Source organism: Sphaerodactylus townsendi, linkage group LG04, assembly GCF_021028975.2.
Source record: "Sphaerodactylus townsendi isolate TG3544 linkage group LG04, MPM_Stown_v2.3, whole genome shotgun sequence".
NCBI classification, from domain to species: Eukaryota; Metazoa; Chordata; class Lepidosauria; order Squamata; family Sphaerodactylidae; genus Sphaerodactylus; species Sphaerodactylus townsendi.
This window is the reverse complement of record NC_059428.1, coordinates 101546687-101567550: the sequence shown is the minus strand read 5'-3', so window position 1 is coordinate 101567550 and position 20864 is coordinate 101546687. Positions and strand designations below refer to the sequence as shown.

The 20864-nt window shown below is 41.9% G+C and overlaps 1 protein-coding gene across 4 annotated transcripts in view; it reads right to left on the bottom strand.

Moving 5' to 3' along the window:
• RASA3 (RAS p21 protein activator 3) overlaps positions 1 to 20864 on the bottom strand; it is a 211123-nt gene that overhangs the window by 66949 nt on the left and 123310 nt on the right. For 3 of the 4 annotated variants that reach the window (XM_048492563.1, XM_048492562.1, XM_048492564.1), the window contains 2 exons: positions 20522 to 20625; positions 13246 to 13340 (listed from right to left, as the gene is read on the bottom strand). In XM_048492563.1, coding sequence (XP_048348520.1) covers positions 13246 to 13340; positions 20522 to 20625 — 199 coding nt within the window. The remainder of the gene's footprint in view (positions 1 to 13245; positions 13341 to 20521; positions 20626 to 20864) is intronic. The other variant, XM_048492565.1, reaches the window with a different exon arrangement.

Below are 20864 nucleotides of genomic sequence, written 5' to 3'. Positions count from 1 at the left end.
TACCATAACATTGGTTAGAACCTCAGTACTTCATTCTGTGCTGACAAGTCCATGTTCAGTGGACAGTTTCAAAAAGCAATAGTAATTGTTAAGTTTTATTAAAAGACCTCAGCAGTTATACAATGCATTTGCAGTGTTCATGAAACTTAACATACTTCCTGCTTCGGAGGGCTGTGGAATGGATTACATCTTCTATTATGAGGGGAGAGTGTGTGGCTGAGGTATGCCTTAAGTCACCCAATGAGTATGTGGCTGAGACAAAATCTGAACTATGGTCTTCCTACCTCAAAGCTGGGAGTCAAACAACTCATCCATTAAGCATTTTGCTTTTACAGGAAGAAAAAGTCCGCCAGTTCCTTATGCCATAAAAATATAATCAAGCAGCTAAGAATATGCTGGAAAAACCAAACGGCCACAGTATTACAAGAGACTGTAATTCAGGGGCCTCCAATCTTTTCGAGCCTGTGAGCACATTTTGAATTCTGGCATGCGGGCACAGCAATAAAATGGCCACCACAAAATGGCTGCCACAGAAGGTAGAGCCAGCCACAAAATGATCGCTGCAGCTCACCATAACTTCAGAAGCTCAGAGCAGTTTTTTGTGCTGTGGTAGCAGTTGATGCCAAAGCAACATTTTAAAAAAGCTACACGGCCAATCTGATCTCTAACCGTCAATCAGAAGCCTTGCCCCACACACTATCTAAAAACACCTGGCAGGTGTCAGCAGACTCCATGGTCCCCACAATGGGTGCATCATTCTCAAAACACTTTGTTACTTCCAGATGCAAGAACTCAGGTAAGGGATTACTTTAAGCAGGCTTTGACGGACTCTGGCCCAAATGCTGCTCTGTCGTAAATATCATGCTTCTGCCCATGTCAATTATGCCTTTGGGGAAACCACAAAGGACTCATTAAACAATTTTCTCATGAGTGTTTGCTGCAGAGTATTACTGCAGAGAATTGAAGAACCCTTCTCTGAAAGCCTCTCAGAAAGATAGAGCAGGCTGCTCTACATATATGTTCTATAATCAAACTGTCCAAAATATTTTACATTTATAAATGAGAAAATATTTTTTTAGATATTGGCTCTATTGCTAGTACATGCAGAACAAAATTAACCATCAATAGCTAAGTCAAAATTATATAAATGGTTGTGTGTGCAAATGCATACTCCTACACTGCAAAACAATACAGGAAAAAAAGACAGGCACTACCCCTCCCCTACCCCAGAAATAATTACATGCCCCATAGAAACCTTTAATGTTATTATGAAGCTTAATATAACCACCACATTACTGAAACTGGATTGGAGAGAAAACTAAGCAAGAATTTTGTACAATGGGCCGTAATGTAACATCCATGAATCATTCCCAGAGTTGTAAATAACTCTTATAGTACTCAGAACATTAAAAAGAAAAAGAAACTGCCATTAAAAAACCCATTATTGAAGAAAACAAGAAGGTGCCATGCAGCCTGGCAGCTGCCATTTGTCAACATTGGGAACCAATGTCATTTGTGTCCCCGGGCAAGATCAGAAGGCCACACAAAACCATGTACTGGAAATTATAATTAGCATAGAATGCTGCAGCAAGAATGCTATCTTGAGTAGATTATATGGACCATACCACTCTAGTCTTTCTTTAGCTATGCTGGATTCCAGTCTGTTTCCAGGCCCAATTAAAAATACTGGCATTGAACTTTACAGCCCCATCCAAAGGTGGTGGGGGGAGGGGGGAATGGCTCAATGGAGCTGGCACAACCTTGTACTGGCACATTTGCCAAATACGCCAGTGTGGTGGGCAACCTGAGAGGCAGGCGGGCGCCATAGACCTCAGCCACCCGACTGGAAACAATTAGAAGTTGCATTGGTGTCCAATCAGACACCAGAATGAGGAGGCAGGCCAGTGTGTTCCTGGACTTACACCACCCAATCAGCCTTCTGGAAGGATTTCAGCTGGTCAGGGAGGTCTGTTGTTTCTCCTGCCTCCCCACGCCACCTGAAAGCTTTCTGGAGGTGGCAGGGTGGTGTGATAGCAGTGCTACAGCCCAGCACCTCAGGCTGTACATGGGGCTGCCCAAGCCCTAAGTGGCCTGGCACCTGCAAACATTAAGGACTGCCTACACTACACAAACCTGCCCAACTGTTACCATCATTTTCAGGGGCCCTGATTCAGATGGCCATCCACCATCAGACGCTAAACAGGTGGCAAACTGAGAAATGGTCTTCTCAGCCCTGGAATCAAAAATGACAGAATTCCCTCCCCAGGGAGATTCATCTATTCGCCTGGATCAGTCTTCTGCTACCAGGTGACACTCCTTGCTGTTTGTTTTTAATTGCCGGTTATACTGTTGCCTTGAGGGCAAAAGCTGGACAGAAAGGCAGGGTATAAATTATATAAACAAACACCCTAGCTTAGCTTAAAATATTATAAAACAATCAAAAACGTAAAAGCACAGAAGTGGAGTTTGTGCTGATCAATGTAACTTCTTCACATATAAGTCAGTGTAACCCTCTCCTAGTACATCTCAATTTCCCAAAGGCTTGAAGCATTTCCTGCAACAAAGACATTTGTGTAAATACAAATGTATGTGCTTATGTATACCAAAAACCAGCCACAAGCTCTTCCAATGGCGGAGCTATAAGGGGAAGGAGATGCCGTGCGCTGGGCACGTGCCAGTGGGGGTGGGAAATCGCCCTGCCCCCTTCCCCCCACACCCTCCACTTACCCTAGTTCCTCCCTCCTGTCCCTTAGGTCCTCTCTCTCCTCCCTCAGTTCCTCTCTCCTGCAGCCTGGTGGGAACTACACTTCCCAGGAGACCTTGCTGCAGGAGAGATGAACTTCCTGGTGGGAAGTGCAGTTCCCACCAGGCTGCAGGAGAGAGGAACTGAGGGGCAGGAGAAAGGAACTAAGATAAGTGGGGGGCACGGGGGGGCACGGGGGGCGGTACAAGTTGGGGCATGGGGAAGGGCTCCATTTTGCCCTGGGCGCCATTTTGCCCCCCTACACCTCTGAGCTCTTCTGTTGCAAATTATACAGATCTGCTTGCAGACACTTCTGTTCACTTTTCATAGCCTCACTGGAAGGTTTTGGAACCAGCATAAATTAGCATGTCTAAATGAGGAGAAACATTGACAAAGAATAGCTATGAAAACGTATCAAACAATGTGAGGATATTAATGCTTTCTTTGCAAACAAATCTACTGAAGTTCAACCCAATTAAAAAAATCTCCAGCATCAGACTACATACGGGTTACAAGTTTAGGGTTGCCAATCTCCAGACAGTGGCTGGAAATCTCCCAGAATTACAACTGCATTCCAGGTAAAAAACGATCAGTTCCCCTGGAAAAATGGCTGGTTTGGGAGGTGGACTCTATGGCATTAGACCTCACTGGGGTCTCTCCCTTCCCCAAATCTCACCTTTCCCAGGTTCCACTCCCAAAATCTCCCAGCATTTCACAATTCAGAGTGGGACATCCTGTGGAAATACATCTCTGGAAATTTCACTGACTTGAAGACCCCAGAAAAGAAAAAGAGATCTCAAACCCTCCTGATTAATTCCCTTTCTAGCTATTCAACAGGTCTGCATAATTCATGATCCAGCAAACCCAAACCAGGCTGCTATTTATGTTTTCAGGAACATCTTTTTTTTTTTTTTTTGCAATCCTAAGAGGCAGCAAAGAGCACAATCTCATGGTGAACATGACTGCAGGACTGTTGTGTTCAACTTGGTGGGTCATAGAATTGTATCATTGTTGCAACTTCCAAATCTAATTTACAATAAATCGGAAACTATTTCTCACACGACAGGTTTACGATAGGTTTCAATCTCAGGAATGAGCCTGTAAGTCATTCCTGTAACCAAAACTGCGTTGGGAAAAGGAATGAGATATGGTTCGTATTTGGGTCTACTTGCAAGTGCCGCTGCTTATTTATGTTTATGTATCACAGCTGTACCTAGCTGTCATATATAAACCATTCCAAAACTGCAATTGAAATAGGACTTCCGAAATACTTTATGAGTAAAAGTAATAACACAGGCAGCAGTTGGCAGGACTGGTACTGGCACATGGCTAACCAGACTCTTGCAGTAGTAGCAAATCTCATCTCAGCACATAATATAAGAGGAACACTTGTCTGGATATTGCTGGATCTTAATGGTATTATGCCTAATAAAGGTTTTATGTATGTACATAATATAAGAAAGGCCCTGTTGAATTAAACCAGAGGTCCATCTATATGAGTACCCTGTTCCACACAGTGGCCAGCCAGTTGCCCTGGAAGGATAAAGAAAAGGGCATAGAAACTTTTACCTGATGTTGAATCCTAGCACTGGTATTGAGGAGTCTTCCCCCCAAAGTTAAAGCTCACGATTTTCCATTTCCACTGTGGAAGGGAGTCTCAACCTGACATACACTTGAGCACACTCCCAAATCTATCTTTGCCTTAGCAATATTTCAAGGAAGCCACATAGCCTATACGTTTATTCACTGCCTCATGTGCTTCGGATGCCACCGGGCATCTTAAACTTGTCTCACACTGCCTCTGATCTTCTTGAGTGCTCCTTGCAAAGTAGAATGGAGCCCCTGCTGGAGCTTGTTTGTATTGACTGGATTTTCCTACAGCTCATACTTTCACCATCACCAGAGCTTCCGAAAAATAAGACAGTGTCTTATATTAATATCTTTTGTCTCCCCAAAGTTATTTTGCACTCATGTCTCTATTTTCAGGGAATGTCTTATTTTTCTGCTCCACAGCTGCATGCTCTGGTCGACGGGCATGCTTCCAAACAAAAACTTTGCTACGTCTTACATTCGGGGGATGCCTTATATTTAGCACTTCAGCAAAACCTCTACTACATCTTATTTTCAGGGGATGTCTTATTTTCGGGGAAATAGGGTACTTCAGTAACTGTTTTAGTGAACGGAGCATCTTCTTCTTGTGACAGGTTACTAAGGGATGCTGAATCTTAGGAGAACTTAACTTGATTTAGGATTGTACTTTTGCTTCCTCATTAATTATAGGGAATAAATGTCCCAGACCAAAAATGTGGATTAGCCTTAGAGCTATGAAGCCAACCACCTGTGATCTTCTTGCTAGCTGTAAAAATCTCTCAGGCAAGCCACTAACATCTCTTTCAATAAATGGCACAAACTATCAGTCTCTGTGGTATAGAACTTACTGCCTCTGGCTTTTAGAAAAGCTAGATTTGAGTCCAGTAGCACCTTAGAGACCTACAAGATCCTCCAGGGTATGAGCTTTTGAGAGTCAAAGTTACTTTCATCAGAAATGAGATGGGATGGAGAGTCCTTATATCCCAGTCAGAAAGTGGAAGAGCTGTTGCAAAGGAGAGAGCCAGGATGCAAAAGCACAGTTGCAAAATGTAGTCAGCTTGATTACAGCAGAGGAGACATTATTAGGAGCAGAAATAGGATCTGGAAAAAACAGGGTCTCACTCAAGAGTTCCAGAAAAACAAACAGGGCTCCCTTCCCCCTGCCCATTTCCTGGAATATGTCATACACCAGGGCAGGCTCCTAGACCCTTTCAGTTCCACAACCAGGCATGACCAGGTCCAGATTGATAGGACTGAGAAGACGTATTATCATTTGGGGGAAAAATGAATCTTTCCTACTTGGATTTGGGAAGGGCCAAAGCAGTACAGGGCAAGTTGGTGATAAGTCTACAATGATAGTCTTTAAGAAGGATATTATAATGGGGTTTAGTGCAATGTTTCAGTATCTAGCAGCCTTTCAGTGCAATCCTAAACAGTCACACTTTTCTAAACCCACTAACTTCAGTGTACTGATAATTATTGCACTGTTTCTTTTCTACAATACTTATGTGAAATCTTTTGTAGCTGAATAGGCGTGCATCTTAGAGATGACTGTACGTTTTCCCCTTTATGGGAAACAAGAGATGTGAAAAACATTATAAGATAAAGTGGTCACACCCTTTTATTTCCTGGGTGGTGGAGCAGAAGATGCACTGGAAATAACTTCTTTTCACTTTCACATGGTCTGTGGTTACAATAATTCAGCACTGAGTCTTTCTGACTCTTGCAAATGATTAGCTAGGTTCAAATAAGCTCTCTGCTAGATACATGCAAATATGCTGAACAAACATCATTAAAGCAACTGCTGGACAACAGCCACACAATATTTTTAACCATGTATAGCATAAAAAATGGGTCATTCTAAAAAGAACCTGAAAGTCTCAGTAAAATACACAAATGGCAGTACAAATGACGTATACCAGAGATATAAAACATAATTCAAGCAACTTAATGAGCACACCAGCAAATTTCCAAGACACTGCAGGGGAGTGAAAAGAATTAACCTCAACAAAATAAAGAGGGCTTTTTGCCCTCTCTTCTACAAACAAGGTCAAAGTTGCTCACCCCTCCACCATTTTATAACAACAGTGTGAGGTAGGTTAAGCGGAGAGTGAGTGGACCAATGTGAGTAGAATTCATAGCTGAGCAGGAATGTGAGCTTGGGTTTCCTCAGGCTGATACTTTAACCACTGCACTGCATAGGATGTGAAGTATATCTTACTCGAATGGGCAGTTGTGGAATGACCATGATGTTATGTGCTTGGAAGGGGAAGGGAGTGCCTTTTTCCACGGGAAAGTTATCATCGTTTCTGTAGGCCCTGCATTATTACTGTATAAAAACCTGACAAATCTAGATTCTTGACTACCATATACAAATACAGTTCCGCTGTACCTGTTGCATTTAACAGGCAATAGCCTTTTTTCCCCCTACACACTGTATGAACACAGAGTACTCATGTGAGGTGGGTAGAGAGACAGAAGCTATGGAAGCTATACCATGAGGGAATGTACATTAGAGACAGCACCCCCACTAATTAAAGAAACAGCAATGAAGCAGAGAATTCAGAAAGTTTTTCAGTGTCTGTACCTCTCATCACCAGTAAATCAGCTTAAACTTTACCATGTCATGCATCCAACTGCTCTGCTGTTTATAACCGCCACTTGAATTCTGTAAATGTGGCGTCAGTGAGTGCCTTGGGACTTCGTGAATCTGAACATTTTGCCAGGAATATCATGGGGAAAAGAAAAAAAAACTGGGGATGATCACTGAAAGTCTTGGAACTAGAATAGAGGAGAATGGAAATGGAAAAGCCCACTGTTTCTGGATCCTTCTTCCAGGTTCAAGCTTTGGCCTTACATTTTATAATGAAAAAACTGATTTTCAAATCACGACTGAACATATTTTCTGTACTAACAGGAGATTCTCCATAGATTTCTAGATAGTCCTACACATTACATGCTGGTCATTCACTAATACTATAGTAGTGGTAGAGCATCTGCTTGGTATGCAGAAGATCACAGGTTCAATCTCCGGCATTTCCAGTTAAAAGGATCAGGTAGTAAGTTTACCTCTTATCACTTCAGGACCTATTCTGAGGTATAAGCATTGGTCCTTTGGCCATTCATAGTATATGTGTCTTCGATCATTTCACCCACCCTCATTTATGTGCGGGTTTCCTTCTTCTATGCACCTAGAAATGCTGGTCATTTTCCTCCTCAGACCTGCTCTCCTTGGACGTCCCTTCAAGACTGGTAACTAACACCCTTCCCTGAAACCTTATCCAACTTCCTACCTTTTTTCTTAGTCAGCTATTCTATGCTTTGAGTGTGTATGTTCACTACTTAAAATACGTTTCTTGTTTTTATTATTTTTATTCTTTAATAAAACCTATGCTAATTATAACTATTGCTTGCTCATTTAAGAATTCTCATCAAGGATGATCCTGGTATATATAGGTTATTGATCCCAGTTACCCCCATCACTCTCTGTCTCTAGTTAATGCCCCCAACTTAAGTGGAGAGTGCCTGCTAGGGGCAATAACAGGTTACTGCATTGTATGGATTGAGTCTGTAATAAAATTGGCTCAGACTTGAAGCCACAACCAGTAACTCATTCTCTGTGGATGAACAATGGGTTCAGTGGGCCACAGCCAGTAGTGGGATTCAGCTGGTTTGCACCGGTTTGCTAGAACTGGTAGCTAATTTTTTGTCCAGCTCTGTGAACTGGTTGCAATCCCATCACTGGCAGGAGGCGGCCTGAAGGAAGGCCGGGGAGGTGGGCACCGCGCTGGTAGGCCTGTCTGAACCCTGTCCCCCCAGCCTTCCTTCAGGCCATCTCCTGCCGGGGAAAGAGCAGGAGGCACCCTGAAGGAATGCCAGGGAGGTGGGTGCCATGCCGGCAGGCTGGATCCTGGCCTGGCCAGGTGGCGCAGCACTCACCTGAGCCCCATCCCCCCAGCCTTCCTTCAGGCCACCTCCTACTCTGGGAAGAGCAGGAGGCGGCCTGAAGGAAGGCCGGGGAGGTGGCCACCACGCCGGATCCTGGACCAGCCTGCTGGCGCAACACTCATCCAAGCCCCAACTCCCCAGCCTTCCTTCAGGCCGCCTCCTGCCCTGAAGGAAGGCTGGGGAGGTGGCCACTGTGCCTGCTGGCACGGCACTTGCCCATCCATATCCCATAGCCCTTCAGTCAGAGAAGCCTGGCATGGCCAGGCCAAGGGGGGCTGCCCGAAACCGTCAGGCTGCTCAAGACTGCTGCCACCCTCCTCCGCTGGCAAAGGTAAGGGGGGTGCGGTGCGGGAGGGTGCAAACCGGTTACTGCAGTTTTAGAATTCCACCACTGGCCACAACCCCGGCCACAACCCCCCCCCCCCCCATGGCACTCACAGGGCTGCCCTCCTTTCAGATAGCAAACTTCTAGTCAGTACTAAAAAGTCCACCACTGTATTAAGGAAATGTTTCAGCAAACTTTACATAAACACAGTCTGCCATGTTATACATATTCTTCTTTCTTTCAGAAAACATTTATCACAGAGCTCCAAATGTTGCTTTAAGATGTTGGACTTTACAAAGCAAAAATAGAGGAAATGATCTGCAGTAACCATTGCAAATATAGTACAGAATTTAAAATTAACATTTAGCTTCCGTGTCCTAATTAACTGGAATGTTTCACAAGCACTTGCTATAAGATATATTAGCTTAGATATAAATAACCGGTATCCTCCTAGAAAGTTGACACACAGCTTCCATAGTCTCAGTCTGTGTTAACTGTAGAATGAATATCAACAATGCACTAAGGCCATATAAATATTGGCTCATTTCACATAATAAAAAGGGAAATCTTCATTTCCAACAGGAAGCAAACCCTAACACTGACTAAACCGCTGCTGATAAAGGTATCAAAAGCTAATACACGGTATCTTGATCCCAATTAATTATCCCATAAAAACACTTAAAACAGTTTCTTAGAGTAAATAATTTGAATGGTTAATCCATGGTTTACCATCATTCAGTGTACTCAAATACATCTGGTACTTTATCGGGCAAAATAAGCAATCACTCCAAAGGATAACATCTCAGCTGTCGGCAAACATCAAGAGAAATAGAAATGGGAAGAAGAGATCAGGGTAAAAAAGAAAGCAATATTATGGAGGGGTCAGTTGTTTGAATGTTTCCAGATTTTTAGTTGGTATAAATAAGACTTTAAAATTACAATACATTATAGCTATATTATCTGCATTTGTAGAGAATGGGGGATGCTGGTTAATCAAATGTGCTGGTTATTCAAGCTTATTGCTCTATTTTGCACTCTGCACAGAAAAATCCATGGTAACCAAATGTCTTTCCATAGTAAATTCTGATAGCTCCCATGCCTGATGGTACAATTTTATTTATGCAGTATCACGGAACTATTCTATGCAGTAGGTAGACATGCAGGCCAACTGCCCAGAAGCTCTCCAGTACAGCTAGCACCCCACAGCTTGAGGGGGAGCCCATGTGAAGGTCACATTTTTAAATTACATTTGAATAGAGGTAACATGATATGAAATTGTCCAGTGTGATCTCTACCACAGCTACCACCTGAACCCAAGTGGCTTCTCGATGCAGTTATTTCAGATAAAGCACAAGGTAACTTTTACTCACTCTTTTGGATTTGTTATTAACATCCTTAGATCAAACAAGTTTGTTCAGTAAAGATGCTTGAAACTATATTCAGGTATAACACACATTTGCTAGGCTCATTCAGTTATCATATTTCAACTGTCAGTTCCTGGGTGAAGCAGTTATAAGCTAAACTTCTATTCTTGAAGTGAATCATTGGCCTCTCCCCAGCCTTGAGAAGCTCATAGAGTAAGTGTAAACTCCTTCTTTAAGCCAGCTCTCCCCTGAATTTAGGCTCTAAGCAACTACAGTCACTTCCAGAATAATTGACTATGCAAGCCTGGTTTCTTTAAGGCTCTGAGACTGATGAAGTCTCATGAGATAGGGTCCCTCCAATCTCACTCTCTGGGGATACAAACCCTATCCCCTGGAATATTCAATATATTAACCTCCTTTCCCTAAAAGCCGGTTTCAGTGAATATTCTGAAACATTCAATAGATTAATTTCATTTCCCTAAAAGGTGGTTTCTGGGACCTACGAAGCCTCCTAAGAGAGGATTATTCTCGTCTCACTCTCTGGAAGTACAAATCTAACTCCAAACTGACAGTTTGATGCATTTTTGTCTCCATGCTCCCCTCCCCCCAGGATCCTCCAGCATTCTGTGGGTCCTGATTGGCTGCTAGCTTACCTGTATACACACCAAAACAGGCATGTAGGCGACGGGTGACCAACAGAAAGAGGCAGGACCTCTACCCGTCCTTCATACCCAAAGAAGACATTAGCTGACTGTCCGCTGCTGGATGCCCACTAAGAATCAGAGGCATTGAGTTGTCCCACTAGCGAAATGGGAGTGGGGTGTGCAAATGAAGCAGCAGCAGTATAGTAGCTGAGGGGGAAGAGCTTGGCCTCCAGGTAATGCCAGTTAAGTGAGGGTTCTGGATAATCAAGTGCCAGGTAACAAAGTTTTTACTATATTTTGTTAACAAGGAACACTAAGCATTTATTTAGAGTGTTATATTTACTTATTTTATAAGCAGAATTAGAGTTCAGTGCAGTATTTTAAGGTCACCACATCCTGTAAAGATAGATGGATTCGAGCACACGACGGATACTCCGTCCATTGAGTAATAATCTGCCTGAAGACCCTGGCCTGAAGACCAAGACTTTTTTGGCCCTGGCACCGGCCTGGTGGAATGTTCTATTTGATGAAACCAGGGCCCTTTGGGAGAACAAAGCAGTTCCACACGGCCTGTAAGGCAGAGCTGTTCCACCAGGCATATGGTTGAGGCAGCAACTGTTACCATCTCTGGCCTTCCTCTCAGCATCCCCCCTACCACTCCCGCCATTAGGTGGTAATTTCTTTTCTCCCTCTCTTTTTAGGATTTTCTGAGCTCGCTGTCAATGGCATGTTTTTGCCATCTTAGCTAATTGGGAAACATAGATTTTAACTTGAATTTATTGATTTACAGTTTTATAGGTCATTATATTTTATCTTGTTTTTATGAATTGTTGTGAACTGCCTTGAGTCCAAAAGGGGAGGGCATATACAGAAATTAAACAAACAAATAAATAAGCAAGTTTTTGAGTTCTCCAGAACTTTCAGGTTGCTGTTTTCAGTAGGTAAAAAAGAAGAACTGGGTATGCAACGATGTATCGAAAGAACCAAAGAAATCCTCTTTTAGTGCAGTCCGAAAACGAGTTACACCATCAGCCCATTGACTTCAATAGATTTAGAAGGGTGCTATTCTGCTTAAGATTGCACTTTTTTGTTTCTGACAAAACTGGATCCCTGGGGTGGAGGTTTCAAGGGCTCAAAAGCAGTCTTCGTAGGTGGAGTTAGAGCTGTATTAATCTGACCTACCAATCACCTGGCATGGAAGTACCTAAACTAATCTGTCATTCAATCAGAAGTAGTATTTTAAGAACCTTTTGGGACATTTTCCTGCAGATGAAATGAAGAAGAAAAGTTTGGATTTACACCCTGCTTTTCTCAACCGCAAGTAGTCTCAAAGCAGCTTCAAACACCTTCCCTTCCTCTCCCCACACAGGCACTTTTTGAAGTAGGTGGGGCTGAGAGGGTTCAGAGAGCATGGCCAATTGGCCATGCTGACAGAGGCTGATGGGAATCGTAGTTCCTGAACATCTGGAGAGCCGCAGGTTCCCTACCCCTGGACTAGCCCAAAGTCACTCAGCAGGCTTCATGTGAAGGAGTAGGGAAATAAACCCAGTTCACCAGATTGGAGCCCACCACTCTTAATTATACTACCATTGCATTGCTTCCTACATGAATGCTTGTTTGTTCACCAAATATTATAAAACAGACACTTGGCAGTTGGATGATTCTGTAAACCCTCTAGATAATCTGGAACAGTGAGTCCCTCCATGTTCTTTAAATTACCTGGAGGCCCCAAAGGCTCCTGCTTTTACATGCTCCACTTCTAGAATAGTTATCTGTCAATACCCAGTGAAAACAGATCTTGTCATCTGGTAAATATCCTCCCGGAAATTCTGGATACAGAAAAAGACATTCGCTATCCCATTCTTTCAAATATTATCTGTGATACAATCCCATCTAGGACGTTTCCTCCTCTTGACCCATTCCCTTGCACTGCATATAGCTTTTCTGATACAGTTCTCTGATACAAGGCTTTGAAATGGTAAATAATGTTGTTGTTATTTTCATTATCATTTCCACATACAGATTGAAGTTTGTGCCTTCTAGTCTCAAAGAAGGTGACTTCCCATGTTTGGAATGTCCCTCTGCCAATAACAAAGGAGATCTCAGAGAAATATTGAAACACCCTCTCTTAACAGGGGCATAAAATTTATTCTCAGAAATGTTTTGGATGAATAAAACTGAAAACATTCCAATGCAAACATGTTTATTGCCCCTATAAGAAGACACACTATTCCATATTTACACATTTACCAATATTATTCTGCCTCAGAGTGAGTGGTTCTTTGCTTGCAACAGCAAATATTTAACAAAGGCAAGGATCTACCTATGGCACTCTACCAAGGAGGAAATATTATAATTTGTGCAAGTACCAGTGTCAGATTAAAACACACTTGCTGCAATACAATCAGGCTTTATAAAATGAACTGCTTGGGGACATTGTATGCCCTACATCTATTATACTGAAACAGCTTAAAATATTCTCAATACATTATGAAGGATCGCCACTACCTCCAAAGTAATGTTTTCAACTTGGAAAACAATGGGACCACACAGCTATTTCACACTGTAAGTGTTAATTTATCTAGACAGCCTAAGATTTAGAAATGCAAAGATAATGAAAAGTAGTCTCACCTGTACTTCTGAATCTGCATCAACATGTTGCAACTGAAACCAGGTATCTCTGTTATGGTACTTCTGCAGATCTTCCTTCCATATTGCTACTTTTCCTGAAAATATATCAAGTTCAAAATATTATATAGAAATAGTATGAATATTTGTATGCACACATTTCAGGAGGGAAAGCATTATTATTTACTTTGCTGGGACTCAGGATGGATTACAACATTTAATAAACAATTCGATCAAACATCATGGACCTACAAAGAACAAGAGGCAGCAGGACTTATCAAGAAAAACTAAAACAAACACAAAAAACCTGTCTAAGCCATGACAGTGCCATAATACAGAAGCAGGTTGGGTGTATCTTTCCTATTTTTGTCTTATCCTCTTTTAAAATCAGGGGGAAAATGTTTTACTCACTAACCTTGACAGACACTTGGTTAAACTGTAGTTTTAGGTTCTGTTCTGAATATAAACACTTTTGGCAATTTGCATTTTAAAGCGATAGTTTATTTGTATTTTGTGCTTATGCTTTTGATTCTATCCTAGTTATGACCATGTGGCTATAACAGTGCACTTGAACATCAATACTTGCTTTAAGATCAAAGACAGCAGAGTTTATAGAGACTATTCTATCCAGTTGCTTTATGAAATATTCTATTATACTGCAAATTTCCATGCATGTCATCTGTCAACATTTAAGATTTTTTAAACATGCTCATGTGTAGCATTTAAGTTACTGTCATGACTTCCAGAGAATGCTACTGAGCTTTGATAGAGAATGGCTTTAATCATAAATTAAAATTATTTAACGAGTTAGACATTGTTTAAAGAGCAAATTTTAGAAGGAAGCTGTTCGTACAATTGAAGTAGTTTAGGGCAGAGCCAAACTATGGAACAAAGCTATAGATAATTTTATTTTTGGCAGAGAAAGGCTCAATCTTGTAGTTTATGATAGACATTTCCAGTTAAGACTGATCCGTTTTAATTCCAGTTTAGTAACCTATAGTCAAGTCTACTATGCTTAATCCCTATTTGCCATTATCTTATGTAAATGAGTCCATAGTTTTATATGTAGAAGGAGGAAATGATGGAAGGAGGAAAGAAGGAAATGATGGAAGAGAGAAGAGTTGCAACTTAGAATGATAAAACAAAGCTTAATTATGCTGTAGGAAGGGTTGCACATTATTAAAAAGAATTCAAGCATTTTTAAAAATTAATTGTTCTAATAAAAAGGATGACCTTACTGTACTTGCTATATGTTTTTGTTTTCGGTGGCTAACACAGCTACAAACAGTGTGATCCACTGCTTCTCAGTTACACAGCAATGAGCTCTTGACTCACAAGAGTAGAGGTGTTACACATGAGGTCTGGGGATTGGATCTGGCACCTTGAGAGGGTTTATCAGGCATGCAAGTCAGCTGAGGCAACCTCCCCCCCCCCATGCAATCACACACACACCCCAGGCTGACCAACCAAGTCACATTTATGTTATATCCAACCCGTAATAAATGAGATTGGTACCCCTGCACTAAAGATTTCCTAGTCAATAGAAGCAATCATGTCAAGTGAAAAGCATATGACTACAAAAAGTGGCACCCCAAGAATACACTGAAATTGTGCCCCCTTGTCCAGACTCGGTTACCTCAGGGTGGCCTCCACAGCCGACGAGAGTCACTCTTTTTAGTTAACTAGGCTTGCTCGCAAGTCATGGCACACACACCCCTCAGACTCCACTGCCTCAGTGTGGCATCCACAGTCCTTCTATAATTAATTTACATTTACACCCGTGGTTTCAAGTTTCTGCTCTTTGCTCTTGGTTTTGTAAATTTGTTTGCTTATTCAATTTTTATTCTCAGTTCAGGACAAAAATAAATTTCTGACAGTCTCTGCCATGAAATATATTGATGACTGCCAGTTGAATTAGTTTTAAGATGGAATTAGTCAAACTCATTGAAGAGATCTATTGTGATAAGTGGAATTTCCATTTGCACAGGCAATAATGATCCAACTTCATAGGTATGTGTTGTACTGATGCCCCCCCTCCCCGAAAGGTGCCTCCCCCTGGATTCTTCCCTCCAAATACTACATACATAAGCTAACCAAAATGAGCTATGGATCTCAGGCAATATCTTCTCCATCTTAGAAAACCAGGCCCAAAATAATTATGAATCTGTCACATGAAAGACACCCAGTATAAGCATTCCTTTATTCTTTTGGAAGACTGCTTAATGATCAGATGATGCAGCATGCTTCCTGTTTTGAACTGAAGGTCACAGATGCTAAATGATCTATTACTGGTCTTCTGAGGATTTTTTAAAATTGAGCTATTCTTTCAGTCTGGCCTGGGGTTCCCAGACAGCAAAAATCTGTACTGATTTTCTCTTGAAAGTCTTAACAGACATTCAAACTACAGTCAGAGGTAACTTCTCATTGAGAAATAACTGTTGATGTAGAGTAGCATTATGTATTCATGTTTGTAGAGGTTTTATTCCTTCTGTCCTCACACAAACAGAAGACTCACAAACTCTGCTTTTTAATTAAGAACATTTAGGGTTTTTTAACCAACCTCCACTCATTAGTTGTAGTATTAATTTGTATGAGTGTTAAAAGGTAAATGAAGCCACGTGTCAGTTATACCTTAGAAGTCAAAATACGAAACTCCCTTTTACTGAGCTAGTCCACCACACTGGTCCACTAAAATTGGTATAACCTTTTTAGCTGGTAGTGACCATCCAAGACACCACACAGAATGAGCTTCTGCTAGAAAGCGTTTAATTAAACACCTAATCTAGCACCGGCTTCACGGAAACCATATATTCCACAACACATCATGAACAAAAAGTAATATAAGAATTCACCCTGTAATTATGAGCCTCTGCTGCATGCTGACTTCATGATTCAAGTCACAATGAAAGGTGGATGGAGAAAAGGGAAGAGGGGGAGGATACTTCATTTACCATCAAAATGATCCCACAGGGACTATTTATTTTCATTTACTTCGAACATTTGAATGCTGCCTCTACAGACATGCTTGAGGACAGCTCACAGCTAAACCAGTAAAAAAATTAAAAACACAAATCATATCAGCAACAAATAAAAATAAAACTCAATATCAATAAAACATGCCCATAAAACCAACCAATAAAAGCAAGCCATCACATAAGTGCATTTACTGATAATGAAAAGCGCCATTAAGACACACCAAGACTCATGGCAACCCCAAAAGGGTTCTCAACGCAAGCGCCTTTCAGAGGTGCTTTGCTACTACCTGCTTCAGTGTAGCAGTCCTGGACCTCCTTAGTGGTCCTCCCACCCAAACATTAACTGGGGCCAACCCTGTTTACCTTCTAAGATCTGTGAAAATGAGGCTTGCCTGAGACATCCAGGTCAGGGCATAAATGTGCTTAGAATTACTTGAAAAGGATTACCTAAGAGTCTTATGAGCAACATGCACAATTGGGAAAGCTCCCAGTTCACCTGAGAAAAAAAGTCTTTCCTAATACCAGGTTTCTAAGATTGCCTAACAAAAAAAATGCCAGGGACTGGAAACTTTCTGTGAGCAAAGCTGTGGCTTTCTCTCAGTAAGCCATAGCCACTACCCAGCTTCTAGTGGCCCCAGAGATGGATCTCGGGGAGGGGGCTCCTTTCCCAGGTGCCACTTGCCTGGGTCATGTGGGGGGCATATTTGAACACCCACCATCTCCTTCCCCCCATAGGCCAGGAAGGCAGTCAGAGTGGCCCTTGTATTGGACGGGCAAGCAGGGAACCAGCAAGACAGTGGGCAAGTGAGCGGTCGAGAGAGTAGGTTGGCAGGTGAGTCACAGTGCCTCCCTTTCCCCAGTTGGGCTTTCCACTCAGGGCTCCGGGCTCTGCTCGCTGATCCGTTCGCCCAGCTCACTGTGCAGGAAGGCAGGAATGCAAGGGCAAATATCACGGGCTGCAAAGCCTCCCTCCTTGCCCAATCATTGGAGGAAGGGTGGGGAGACAACATCTGTGTCTGTTTATAGCAATTAGCTCCTGTTTGCTTTGTGGGCTGCCAACATGGGGGAAACTGTCAGAACATAATGTACATACCATCATACCGATTTTGGAAGGGGTGTCAGAACATGTGTAAATGTTTAGATGAGCAAAATCTAAATGACAGCTGGACCCTCCTTCTACCAGATGCCGTGTGCAGATTAGGACCGAGTGCACAGCTTGTACCGTGTGCAAACCTGATAAGGTGAGGGCACCTGATTGGTACCACTTTTGTATATAGTTAGCACAGGCAGCAGTGTGATGTGTGCCTGAAAACACCTGTGATCTGGCGAAGCACTTTGTCAGTAGATAGCAATAAATAGAACTGCACTGGTGACTGTGTGTCTGTCAGTTCTTGTCTACATTGTGTCCTGCAAGGTGGTCTACTCTGAGTAAATCCACTGCTTCAACAGAAACCACAGCCTTCAGGGCAGCCTGCTGGAAAGAATGCCCTAACCAACCTGGAGAGCAAGTGGTTAGAGAGAACAAGACAGTCAGTCGAGTCTAAAGTCCTGCTCTGGTCTGCAGCTGGCTGGGTGCCCTCATTGGGTCTTCTATTTTGTGAAGGTGGGAATCTACCAGAGGGTGGAAGGGAGGCAAAGGAATCTGCAGCTGACCTCCCTCAACAGAAGGTGAGGTGGCGGGTTTTGTACTGGTAACTAGGAGAAGGGGGAAAGGGAAGTGCTCCCTTTGGAAAAACCCACTCCCTGAGCCTGGTTCAGCCATTGGACAGGTGTGTGTGTGTGTGTGGGGGGGGGTGTCTTGCCTGCTCAGTGCCAAACTAGTAGAGGTGGCTGGAAAAAGCAATCAAGCAAGCATTGGAAACACCTGATGGTAAAATAAAAACCAAGACCCATGTATGTATTTATATATTAAATATTAACATGTATTGAAGCATGGCCTTTCATGTTTCTTGGCTGTATGGGGCATGGAGCTTCTGTGTGCAGGGACATTGTACCAGAGTTCATGATACAGGCTTCTTGGCAGCAGCTGTTGGCTGCTGGAGACAAGAGGAGCCCAGGCTGGCAGGGACAGATTCTGCAGGGCTCTTCCCCCACTCCAGTCCTTAAACTGCTATGTTTGGACAGGGACACAATTTCAGTGCTTGCTCATGATGCTATTTTCTGTAGATATGTCTCTGGGGGCGGGGGGGGGGGGGCATAAGTTCAGTGCTTGCCCCCAGCCGCCATTTTCTCTAGATTTGCTCCTGAGTGCCCCCAACTTTATAGGGGAACAACAGCATTTCTCTGGTAAACAATATTTGTGTTTGAGCACTGGCAAAACATGATAATCCAAAAGAGGTACAGTTCCTTGAATGAGAGGTATGAATCAAAAACAACAATTTCTATTACTACTTTGAAAGGTTCATTATACCATGAAAATGAACATATAATCCCAAAATCACCACAACAGATCTGGTATTTTTCCTCTCTTATGTCTATCCCTCATAAAAAAGGGATGCTTTAATAATGCTATCTGTTTACAAGCAGAATTTGTTATGTCTGTTGAGATATTTTACACACAGGAAACATCATGTTGTGTTTGGGCTTCTTTTGCTGACTTATGACTTCATATTACTCATTTGTGGCATAATTTGCATAGATATCAAGGAAAAATATATGAAATCAGAGAGGAAACAGATGGCAAAGTGGACAGCCTAATACAGTAACATTTCATATTCTACAGCTCTCAAAATGTATTTTTTTTTGTTGCTAGTGCAAATAAGTGCATCTCTCCATCTAAACAAGCTGCTCATAGAAAAGAAAAGGCTTTTGTAAACAGAGAGTGTATAATGTATTGTCGAAGGCTTTCAAGGTCAGATTCAACTGGTTGTGGTGGGTTTTTTGGGCTGTGTGGCCGTGATCTGGTGGATCTTGTTCCTAACGTTTCGCCTGCATCTGTGGCTGGCATCTTCAGAAGTGTATCACAGAGGGAAGTCTGTTACACACTACAGACTTCCCTCTGTGATACACACTACAGATGGAAGTCTGTTACACACTACAGACTTCCCTCTGTGATACACCTCTGAAGATGCCAGCCACAGATGCAGGCAAAACGTTAGGAACAAGATCCACCAGACCACAGCTACACAGCCTGGAAAACCCACCACAACCAGAGGGTGTATACATTTAAAGTGATTTATAAAACTTCCCCTATTGCTATGCTGTCATGCAACATCATTTCATAAGATCTTGGGCATCTTGTATTGCAAAGTATCACCTTTTGCTTAATTTTTAAAAAGTGTATAGACACAAAGTGATCATCCTTGACTGTCTAAGACAATCTCCTTCTAGAATGTCACACAAGGTGAAATTACAAACCACATTGGAAGCTACCAGACTATACCTATTTATGTTATACTATGCATCAATAAAACAATCACACAATTTCTTATACATTATTTTCAATAATCATGGCAGACGGTCACTTCTTTATGGTGGCTAGAGTAATTTAGCTTGTTTATGACCACCCGCTGTAATGACCACTGTGCTGAGATTTGAATTGGGGACTTTCCAGCAAACAGCTCTGCATGAAACCCACCATTCTATGCCAGCTCATGTTTTCTCGCTCATGGTAATAACTAGATGGAATGCATTTTCTCCTCATTCATCTTGTTCCAGAATCCTTACATGCCTTTTCTTTTTGTTTACATTTTGCAAACTGTGTTGCAATATGATTCTCAACCCCAAAATTCCTCATTAGGGGACCAGAAAACCACCAAAACAAAATGAGTACCCCCTCCTAAAAACCATATATATCTTTACTATTTAAATACACAAAGATAGTTAAGCTGGGTTCATTGTTTCCTAAAGCTACAAGAATACTAAAAGCATTCTAGTCTGTTTATAAAGTTCAAGTTCATGAAAAGACACAAAGATAATCAAGTTGGGTAATCTGTTAATGACACGTTCAGGTATGATCTTTCAAAAGAATGTTTTTAAACACCCCCATCCCTCCACATCACAATGAAACAATAAAACATTATACCCATCCAGATTTTTAGGGTAATTTTCTTTTTTATTACTTTAATTACAGATAATTTTCTTTAAACTTACAAAATGCTTCCTTAAAACTTGAAACTTAAATCAATGTGCAGAAATTGTCACTGTACAATTAAAGTTTAGCAAGAAGAAAATAACTTCCCAGTGAAATTCAGCATTTCCTGTAACAAGATGTCAGAATGCTCACAATTACATTGTGGTCCTCATAAAGAAAACATTAATCAGTATAGGACTGTACTTGAATTGCACTTGTACAAAACACATACCAATGATTGAATCCCTGCGGAAAACATCTCTATCAAAAATGTAAAATGACAGGTGACGAAAACTCCGTGGAATTTCACAGTAAAAATCTTCTCCATAAAATGGGCTGCGTAAAACAAAGAGAAACACATTAGTAGTTGCTAGCAACTATGGGTGGACCACATAAAGTTATCTCCTTGACAACTGTAAACCATCCTCCCGTCTACTACTTCTTTACCACAGATGTTACCCTAGCTGCCTGCCATTGGCATCTGAAAGTCAGTTTAAAGGTTCCCATCCAGATTACCTGGCTGCTTTTCTGGGGCAGAGATAACAGAAATGTAGGAAAGGATCCTCCAGTGTTAT